This window comes from Bombus fervidus, chromosome 9 (assembly GCF_041682495.2).
Source record: "Bombus fervidus isolate BK054 chromosome 9, iyBomFerv1, whole genome shotgun sequence".
In the NCBI taxonomy this organism is placed as follows: Eukaryota; Metazoa; Arthropoda; class Insecta; order Hymenoptera; family Apidae; genus Bombus; species Bombus fervidus.
In genome coordinates, this window is record NC_091525.1 from 9,590,826 (window position 1) to 9,602,413 (window position 11,588).

Consider the following 11,588-nt stretch of genomic DNA (forward strand, 5'->3'; position numbering starts at 1 on the left):
GGATCCCCCATAGCTTCCCAAATTTCTCATAAACGCATAAATTTATACACTCTAACTCTTGATTAATGTACTCGCTACAAGCCACGGATAACTTACTTATATCACACAATAAACCGAAAACAGCTCCCGTAGTTGGCTACGTGAATTAAACAGGGTTTACCGAAATCTCCATGGCTTCCCGTAACCTAAAGTCACTGGTATCCTCGAGCACACTTTCTCGCGCGTTCCATTGACCATCAATGCTTCTCCTGTCATTCAGGTATACAACCAGAATACATAAAGCATAGAGAAGAATGTCTTCTGCTTTTAAGTCGCAAACGAGAGGAAAAAAGAAGAAGAATAAAAAAAAAAGAAGAGGATCGCCGTGACTGAATGATCCTCGATACCGATCGTATTTATACTCCTGTTTGCCTGCTAATTCGCCACGGACACGACCCTTAAAATCCTGGTGTCCGGCCAACACACGTATTCGTTTCCCGTCCTATACTCGTTCCAAGGGCTGTTGGTTTACCTGGTCGAGCAGTTACACACGACGCGACGCCTTTTTCCGCGTGCATCCGCGTGAAATCGCGTAAATCCTCGTCCAGACGCGCCTGTAAGGAAAATCGCGTTAAGCGGAACTGTGAAGGAAAAACTAACTCGAAAGAAGGGTCCAGCGTGGTTCACTGTATACGGAGATGAAAAGAGGAGAAAAAGACCGTTGTTTGCGTTTCACGGATGGAAAACGAAGTCGAGGGATTGGTCTCGCGCGAGAGGGTGCCTTAAATACGAGATAGATCCAGAGGATTTTCAGAGTCATTGGTTTTCTCTGTAACTTTGACGGGAAATTTGAGCGCGATGAGGAAAAGAAATTATTCCACGGTTGTGTTAATATATTAGGTTGTCCCTCCTAAAGTTTCTTTCGTTTTATAAGGAAACAATAAACGCACAACATATTTTGTTTTATATTCTTTTTACTGAATTATGTATGACACATTTCGTTCTATTAAGACAGACCAAAACTTTTGGGACGACCTAATATTATGAACCTCTAGCTTTAATCAATTATTGATGATTGAAATAACAAACAATAGATATACGAATTCTATTATTCATAGAAATATTCAAATTCTATTATTAATAATAGGGATTAACGATATTTCTTATGCTTTTGCAAGCAATAATGTAGCAGAATTCTGGATTTATTCAATTTTTGTTGGACTTCTAGAAAGGATTAGCTTCATGGAAAAATAAGCGCATTTGTCTAATGCGTTTAGTTAGTTAATAACTTGTTAAGCGTAACTTGTAAAACGTAGAAGAGTATTTCTTCTTCATTTTTGTTGCGTCGAATATCTTTAAATTATTTATGGTTTGTTAGCATTCTCAGTTCTCTAATATTTCTATTCATTGTCCTAATGTCATCATTCCACAATTACGGTTAAATTGCTAAATGTTGCAAATTATCAATCGAGTAACCCGAGGGTGCGTTTTGTTACAGAGGTGTAAGGAGAAGCTGAATACCCTGGCTATCTCGGTAATGAACCAGTGGCCGGGAGTGAAGTTAAGGGTGACAGAGGGTTGGGACGAGGAGGGAAAACACGCGACGGATTCGCTGCATTACGAGGGACGTGCCGTCGACGTGACGACGAGCGATCGGGATCGCTCGAAATACGGAATGCTGGCGAGGCTCGCTGTCGAAGCTGGTTTCGACTGGGTCTACTACGAGTCTAGGTCCCACATTCACTGTTCTGTCAAGTCTGGTTAGTATCTTTTATTCATTATTTTCTCTAATTAGATGGTCTCGTTAACTAAATCATTTTTCAACTAGAAAAATTACTTCAAACATAAAATTAATTAATTAGATCTATTATAAAGAAAGTTCTTCTCTCTTCCTTTTTCTTTTTCTTTTACCTCAGATGTAGGATAATTTCTAGAAAGAAATTGTACTGAATTTTTGCATACACGTCTCAAATTTAAATACTTTAAAAGTACTTTAGATTTCATGTAATTTTTAGAGAAATGAACTACTTAAAAAAAAAAAAAAAAAAAAAGAAAGAAAAAATGAAGCTACGTCGGGTTTCGATGCAATACATTCTAAATGTGTAATATTTATTTGTAATATTTCCATTAACTTCTAAAGAAATAAATCGCGTTTGAAAAACGTTTTTCACGTTGAAATATCCTAAGTATTTTAAATGTAGGTATTTATCTATAAGAATGAAGAGGAAGTTATTGATCGATAAAAGCAACCTGCCGAGAAGCTGCAGTCGACGCTCTCGTGTAATTTCTTGTTACGCTCCTTTAATTCGGCGGCTTCGATTAAGTTCCGCGTAAATTTCAATTACCAGGGGCAAAAACGATTTGCCTTGTCAGAACCACCGGCGCAACAACGTTACACAAGTCGGTCGATAGTCTCTTGCATTCTATTTCCACGTTTCGACCAGGGAATATTAGATTTTTTAATATCGTTATATGAAGTTATTATCTCGCTGGAAAGAAATCTAGAAAAACTTAAGAATCAGTGGAATTTACACAGACATTTTTAAATACAATATTTAATATTCCTGTTATAATATTCAGTAGATGAAACAAATTTTTACTCGAATTTTGTTTCTTTAAATTACATTCGTAAATGAGTAAAATTAAATTGCAGATATCGATGACACGGTGTTACTCGCTAATATTTTTTTCGAGAAACGATGCAACAAAAATTTATTCGCTGGTTCGAAGACATCCAGATCTATCTATCGATGCCCGATAAATTGTATTATCGCTATCAATCAACATTCCAGTGGAGACACGCGTTTGGATGTTCCGCCTTGTCACGGTCACTTCATTCGTCACGCCGAAATAACGTTGGCGAGCCAATGTTCGAGTCACCTAACCATGTTATACGTTTGTAATCGTTTCCGGCACCTAATTTCTCCTGAAATCTCTTCAAATCACACGCGCAATTTACAATCCTCCGGATATCGCCGTGTTTTATGGAATAAACGAACGAACGATCTTTGGCGATCGTGGAACCGTTTTAGAAGCATCAAAGCTTGCAATTTACGATGCGAAGTATTGTTTCTACGAGTGCGCAATTTTGGAATAGAAATAAGAAGAGAAAATTAGCTGCGGACAAACAGATTTATTAAAAATTTATAAACAAATGTTTATAGGACAAGAAATATCGCAAGGTAATGACAATCCGTGAATCCTTTTCGATAATCGATCGCTGTTTCAGTGAATTGTGGTATCAAATCTGTTATACGAAGAAACCATAAACGATTCGTCGTGTGTACGACGCTATTTTATTTTTGCTTTGATCGGTGCTTGGTTGGTTTATTTATGGAAGAGCACCACTGCTGCAAGAAAATCTACTTGCTGCGCCATTTGCCTCTCTGCCAAGAGGAAGTTATCTGTTTTACCGACTTGTATAGATCTTCAGGGTATTGTAGAAAATGATCGCATTCGGTGAAAGAAGTTATTCTACGAGGATAGAGGCAGAGAAATATATCTTGTATGCCAAGACCTATCTATCGAGGATAACAAAGAGCAACGCGACCATTCTTTTACGTGTTTCACAGTCCTATTCATACAGCATATATATAATATATATATTTTGTAAAGTTTAAACTGTATTTAAATATAGTCTTTAAACTTTAAACCATGATTACCTCGCGGAATTAGAAATTAAAAATAGTCGATCGAAATTCTAATTGAGCGCGGTTCCATATAATATTTAGAATATTCCTGTTACAGAATATTCTATTCTATATGAATTAAATTCCATAAGGAATTATATTTCTATTCGATTCTATTTATTTATCTGCATAAATCCACAAATCGTGAAAAGACGTGACTCAAAGAAAAGACAGAAGATAGAAATAGAATAGAACAAGAAGAGAAACCGATACAGTCGAACCTCGGTAATTCGAAGCTCAAGGAAAGAGTTAAATAAATAAGGATCTAACACAAACGAAAATTCGACGTGTGGAAGCTTCGTACAATGGCACAGTTACGCTCACTTTTCCAGAATTAAGCTTCCCCTTGAAACTCGCTTTATTCAACGCACACGTATGCAAAAGTTGACGTTGGCAAAACGAATGGCAAAAGAAAAAGACGCGGAAGATGATGGCAATTGTGCGCTCGACTGACGAAAAACGACTAGCTTCCATGGATCGAAAAGTCCAAGCTTCGAAGCAGTCGAAAGCTTCCAAGTCCGTGATCGAAAGGCGAAGAACCAGAGGTACGGCCTGCGTCGTCTTGTGTTACTCGAAGCAACCATAACAGTTAAAAGAAAGGAGACGATACAGGATGATCGATTTCTCACATCTTGTGGACGCAGCTTAAGTACACTTCGAGTTGCAGAAGCACTGATGATAGAAGTTGGAGCTTACAGAGATAAACTTTGATTTGTTGAGATAAACTTGGACTCGTAGAGGTCTGAGTATTCGAAAGTCGAGTTCCACAAGTAAGAGAATGCATCTATGGATATGTGGCAAATAATTCGAGTTGAAGTAAGTTTTATTGCGACTTGCAAAGGTTTTCGCAACGGAACGGAAAGCAACGAAGAAAACTGTAGTCTTACAGAAGCTTTCGAGTTACAGAGGTTCGACTGTGATAGAAATAAATAAAAATGAAAAAAGAAACAGTAAAGATGTGAAACTAAGTTTGTATTCTATCATATTGTATTGTATTTCTTTATAGTATCGAGGCTTCTGCTTATTACAATCTCTTCTGTGCACGTTTGATACATTTTATTTCTATCGTAATCTATTCCTTACAGTTAAGTCTTCATTCATTGTCTATCTGAATCTGTAGAAATCTAAAATATCTAGCTATATCCTAACTTATCATTTAGATTATATTTTAGATTATAAATTATTATACTTATATCTTCTAGTTCATTTCGTCTCGTTATTCCAAGACATATCAGCTAAGACATCAGCACGTATATTTCTATGCTACAATGCTGTATGCGAGCATATGCTGTCAGTCTTTGATATTTTATTTCAGTTTTGGTCGTTGTTCTTGGTCTCTTCTCTATTCAGAGCAAAAATCTCTCGAGTTCGTGCTTTCCTTTGTGGAGTTTGCTAGTTTCAATATGCGCTTTGCGGTTTTTATTGTTACGATTTCTGTCCATTTCTTATTCCTCAATGTAGTTGGTCTGATTTCTCTACACACTGTGCAGTCGCTTGGTACATGCCTTTCTATTTTCTGTTTCTCCGACGTTACATGGTTGACATGATTGGTCCTCTTCCATTTTATATTTCAGTTCATTTTCTATCATCGTTGTCCAACTTAGTTTGCCAGCTAGTCTTAACCACGCAGTAATTTCTTTTATCGACAGCGTGCATATAGATTTAGGTAAAGATGATAAGCACGACAAAGGTAATAAAATGGCCAAATATTTCTATCGTATAATTCAACGTTGTCAAGTTTCGTTACGCGACGATACGAGCATGAAACGTTCACAGAATGGTTGAACGAAATTTCTCATAAGCTACATACACCGCGGGTAGAAAAGGAACGTTAAAAAGGACCAAACACGAGGACTCGGGGGTGCAGGCTCGTTTCGTCGGTTTGGCCGAGGCTCGAGTTTCAAAATAAATGTCAATAAATCTAGGCTTGCCTGTCGGTTCGAATTAGATTCCAGCGTAACAATCGCCGCGAAATCGATACGAGCCGAAAGAACGATATTCGAGAGACCAAGGGAACGGTCAGTTAAGAGAAACAGGTATCGTCTGTGGACGCGAGCCACGCGTATCACGATTTCGACGCCCTCGCTCCATTCTCTGATCCATCTTCCTAGATCGATCGATCGATCGATCGATTTCCTTCCAAGATGCTTTGCTCGATTTGCCGACAGATTTTACCTCGAGACGATTCTCTACGAGATTCCCCAAATATCTCTTCTGCTAGATTTTGTAGTCTGATATGCTTAAATTTTCGATCGATTTTTCAATCGAAAGAAGAAACAGTTAATTCGAGGAAAATCATTTAGTGTGGCTAGTAGAATTTTCGTGGAAAATTATTCTTGATCAAACTATAATGGAAGGATCAATAGAAAATTAATAAAATTGTGGGAACGCACGAAGGCTTGGATTGGTTGATCTAAGAAAACTTGAAGTATGGAAAAGATTTTGTTATCGGATCGTATCTGACTCAATATTAGCTGCGTGATATTCACCCCATCGGATGTCCGAGGGTTAATCAGCTTACCCAATCCCTTGGCGACAATTCACGCAATCGCTATTCTCCATCTTTCTCACGATCTCCCCTAAACTTTCTTCCAATCAATTCCATGCTCAACTCACTTGTGCAACGATGTGTCGAATAATTCTACGAACAAGCTACCACCTCTTTCGAATTCATCCTCTGCTTTATTTCTATATAAAGAAACTCTGAGAATAAAAGAAAAATAAAATTTCCGTAGAAGATTCAACCCCTCCAGTGTTTTTAATTTCGTTTACTGAATATTTTATCAACCTATTCCTGGTTATTCTGGTTTGTTGTATTCCGTGTTTAATAGAAAGACATTTTGCACACAGTTTGCCAACATCGTAAAGTCAAGTAAGAAGAAAAATCTTCAAAGATAGCTAAAGATGGTTCGTTCATTAAATAGAGTAGTCACACACACACACACACGCGCGCGCATAAAATCTGACGACTATCACTTGAGTTATAAATGAAAACATGCTTTTTATTTGCTGAAAATGATGATCGGCTAGCTATAGCTTCGCTAACTTCAAATTTTCAGCTTCAAACTCTCTACCGTACTCTTCATGTTCAACTTCAGACTTTCTATCGATTCCTCATTCTCAACTTCAGACTTTCTACCGACTCTTCGTTCTAAACTTCAAACTTTCTATTAGCTCTATATTTTCCACTTCAACGTTTTTACCGATTACCTGAATCCTCAACTTCGAACAGTTTAGCACTTTCAAATAATTTCCACCTTCAAATATCTCGTTCGTTTGAGACTGATTTCTCAAAACGTTCGATTTCCCTGCTCGTGTCGCTCTTACAGTGAATTAACGAAACGCAACGACGTTCTCTGGCACGATGGCGATTTTCCGCCGCGAAACGTCGGAATTCATCGGTGGTTGAAGGCCTCGAACCGGAAGGGATCCGGTCCGGTTTGATCAGGTAATCGGATCCGTGGACTGCGGTGTCGCCGTTGTCGACCAGACGAATCGAACACGGTTGAGAACGCCTCATGTGTAACGAGCTAACCGTGAGAAATTCGTGGTAATCATCCCTTGTCGACTACCCCGTCGTACCCCGTAATAACGATTGTTCGACGGGAATAATCGCGATTTCCCCTGAGAACGTGGCTCTCTATATCGCGCTGTTGCGACTCACCGACGACAGGCTTCATTTGAATTTAAATTTCTGTCCGCGACAACGTCGATACGACTTGCTATCCACGAGGTATCATTCGATGTATCTCCTCTGATATTTTTTTCGCTCTCCCTAATAGCCCACGTAGACTGGGAAGATATTTTTTCACGTCAGACGCAGGAAAAATTGAGAGAATTTTTATGGATTCGTAATCTACGATTCGATAGCTGTACGTATGTGTATATTCTCTGCTGCAATTCAGAGTATCATCTTTTACGATTTATAACTTGAACGATCTACGCATTCAATACGAGAAGATTTTTTATGGTTTCTAGCTTCCGTGAGGAGAAGATTGAGAAAAATTTTTTTGTTTTCAATTTTTATTTCTTTCTTTCTTTTGTTTTAATCGCTAGAATATACGCTCGATCGTTGAGAAATATTAAAGAAAAAGCAATGTCGATACATTGAACGTATTTCCATATTTTTAAATAAAAGATAATAGTATCGATTGCTGTGTGGGAGAGAAATTTTAGCTTTTCAGTTTTTCTATGCTGTTTCGACAATCGAATCACCCTAAAATCGACGTCAAAATCGCAGTAATCGATACTTCAGTTTCATTAATCTCCTTCGCGCAATTTAATCTACGATCATCCCAAAAAAGAATCGATTTTCATCTGTTCTATTGGGACTCGCAAGTTTATTCAGGCGACGGAGATTCGATTAAAAGATCGAAATATAGGAAGAATGATTGTCCAAAATAAAATCTTTTATAGAACATTTTATACTATAAAAGACTTCTAAATATTCTCTTTTAAGAATGATATTGTAAATTGTTCTCTTTTCTCGTAACTGTACCTCATTTGATACTTTTTAATGAAAGTATCCAAATCGAGAAGCATCGAAGAAAAATGCAAACATTATTTTTTAAGCATAAGAAATATAATTTTCTATATTTTATGTCTATAATAAACGATGTACGGTAGAACTCCATTTATCGAAGCGAAATTTTAATTGCAATATAATAAAAATATATTCATTCGCAACATTCATCTCATTAACCAAATAGCATACGCTAAATTAAACACCAACAGTGTTACCAATAAAATATCTTTGTGAAAAACCTTCGCAAAAGCCTCACATTTTCTAATCAACTACTCTCTTCTTTCAGAATCATCGTCAGCGGCGAAATCCGGAGGTTGTTTCCCCGGCAGAAGCTTAGTGCGAACTGCGGACGGTTCCTCGAAGCGGCTAGATCAAGTGCAACTTGGTGAGCGAATCGCAGCCCTGGACTCGCACGGTGACATCGTGTACAGCGAAGTAATAGCCTTCCTGGACCGTTCATTCGCCGAGAGGCGACAATTCGTCCGATTGACCACAGAATCTGGTCGAGTTCTCACCCTGACACCAGCTCACCTGGTCCCGATCGAAGGCAGATCCACTGTATTCGCTGGCAGAGTTCAGCCAGGGGACAAGATCCTGGTAAGAGACCCAGCCGATGAGAACGAGGTTCAGCATCGTCTACGATGGGACAAAGTAATCGACAATCGATTGGTTCTCGAAGAAGGCATTTATGCTCCTTTAACAACGGAGGGAACGGTGTTAGTCGACGATGTGGTCGCTTCTTGTTACGCGTTCGTAGACAACCAGGAACTGGCTCACTTCGCCTTCCTTCCGTACCGAATGTGGAGCGCTGTGAGAACGTTTTTCGAAAGGAGGCTCCTGGAAGCAGAGGACCTTAGGTACACGGATGTGAGGCAGGACTCGAGAACGGGGCAAGAAGGCATACTTGGGTATGCGTCCTTCCTATATTGGATCTCCTCGTACGTCACGCCATCGAGGATACTGTATCAGTGAGACGCGGTCGATCGAGAGGATTTCTTCTCGGTTTTTATCTTTCTTTTTTTTCGTCGAACGGACTGCGAAACGCGTCCGCGAGTGCCCCGCGTGGAGTCAGGCGAAGGAGGATTTCGAAGGATGTGGAAGATCGTTCGAGGTCTCTTGACAAGAATGCACGTGTACAGGGGAAAACGATATGGAAGAACTGAGGTGGAATCGGAATGGAGTTGCAGATGTACTTCGTTTTGGAACCCAAAGAATTTGTTCCTCTTTCTTCCTTGGAATATACGACAGTTTTCGACAAGTAGAATACGAAAATCTAATGTAGCTAGAAAACTAGTACTTTTTTGATTCTACTCGTTAACCCTTAATTACAGATGTTGGTGCTTTTAATATTACCATGTACCAATATAGTCCCTTGGATTGACGTTTTATTTATTAAATCTCTCTGTTTTGAATTAGAATTAATTTAATGTAATTATTTTGCTTAATGCACGATGTTTCGTAGAAATGAAACTAAGGGATACAAAGGACGAAGCTTCTTAGAATGGAAGATGATCAAGTGTTGAAACTTTTAAAATTGCATGCTAAATTGTGGTAATGAAAACTTACATTTAGTCTATAGTTGAGAGTTAAACAACCTCATATGTTACGAAAGGAAGCCACAAATTCAGTGTGTCTCAAAACCAAGTTGAACCGAAATGATAATAAAATTAAGATAGAAAGGAACGAATGGACGAATACGGGACGGCGTGAAAGGTCCACGCACGTGTTCCTGTGCCGTAAAAAGAAGAGATCCTGGTTGTTAATAATGGAATAAACGAACGAAACGATCGTTCGTCTCCTTCTGTCGAATTTTTATTCTAGCATCGGATTTCTTCTTTTTTTATTAATTCTTCATCGAGAAATGTACTTGATGCGTGGACTGTGCGCGTAGCTCGAAGTCGAAGATGCATGCAGAAACGAAGTTTGTTCTGGCCAGTGACCTCCCCTCCATTCATTGAATTAACGTGTAGTATACTAGGTATTATTATCGAGAGAATGGAGTTGAAACGAAGCTTTAGAAGAGAAGAAGCTTGTGCTCTTGGTATAGTGTGTGTATAATACGAATATATAATATAATTATTGTAATTTTCTTCATTTTTGGCTTCCTCTCTGTCTCTGTCTCTGTTTCTCTGTCTGTCTGTCTGTCTGTCTGTCACTCTCTGTCTCTCTCTCTTTCTCGACGAATTTTATTTTTGCGCGCGAATCGTGTTTTTTCTGGATCTTTGACGAAACCCGGTTAGAATGGAACTTTGCGACGAGTTCGTCTATAAGTCGAACGAAAGAGACATAGTGCGTGTTTGAAATTTATTTATGGAACTTTTGTTAGAATGAAAGGGTCGATGTTCGACGAGATGCCTGGAATACTTGAGAAGTATGCCCCGTTTTGTACTTTGTGACGCGAGTGGAAAGTATTTGGCTGAACTTATGTAAAAATGTGGTTTGTTATTTTTCATGAAATGCGCGATGAAATATTTGTGTTCATTCGTGCCACGTATTCTGTGAAATAATTGATTTTTATGTGTTCACGGTTCTGCGTTTTATCGTTCTCGTAAAATACGTATACGTCCCGTAAATTTTCAATGGAGAACAGGTTTTATCATGTTCATGATTTATTTCTTGATGTCTTGATCAAAGTTTTAATAATATTTTAATATTTTTAGAAAACGGAGGATTTTAGACGATCATTTCGGTCTGTGTGTGTAATTATTTTTTGTGACTATCGGAAGTATAAATTATCGTTCATACGGAGAAAATATTATTATATGTACAAAATTTTTAGAACTTTTTTAATTAAAAATTATAGAAGTATAATCTTGATTATTTATTTCTAAAAATATTTACGTAAAACATTTATCAAGTTACGAAGATGTACATTATTTGCCTTAGAATATTTATAACGTAATATAATTCTGTTTAAAAATTCGGCACCCTTTTGTGCTTCGAATATTTCTAAAATTAATTAGACGCGTACTTAACCCAACAATATTACGTATTACACGTAAAGAAAGATAAAGTGCGCAATTTTTTACCTACGAATCCTTTTAAAATAATAATGAAATTTTCTTAATCAAATGATGAATAAGATGATTCACGATATGTTTCCAATGCCGTTTATGCAAATTACAAACGAGTTACCGGCAAAAATTGAAATTATTCAGCCAAATCACAGAGACACGTTCATGTTCGTTGCAACATGCTATACCTTTTAATCGATTCTCGCCCCCAATCTTTCCTCGAGAGTAGCGTCGACTTCCATTCATCTAACACGGCATTCTAATGTTAGAAACAATTTATTTATAGAGACTAAACGTCGACGTTCGTTCGTCGATCGATGCTTTCTTTTCGTGCTTTTGGTGCCCTGTGTATACGTATGCAAAGTAGCAGGAGAAGCTAGG

At 38.0% G+C, this 11,588-nt stretch overlaps 1 protein-coding gene across 2 annotated transcripts in view; it reads left to right on the forward strand.

Annotated features, from left to right (window-relative positions):
• The window catches only part of Hh (hedgehog signaling protein), an 84,880-nt gene extending 74,006 nt beyond the window's left edge, over positions 1-10,874 (forward strand). For both annotated transcript variants that reach the window (XM_072010109.1, XM_072010108.1), the window contains exons 3-4: positions 1,478-1,739; positions 8,480-10,874. In XM_072010109.1, coding sequence (XP_071866210.1) covers positions 1,478-1,739; positions 8,480-9,165 — 948 coding nt within the window. In that variant the 3' untranslated portion in view covers positions 9,166-10,874. The remainder of the gene's footprint in view (positions 1-1,477; positions 1,740-8,479) is intronic.
• The last annotated feature ends 714 nt before the right edge of the window (positions 10,875-11,588 follow it).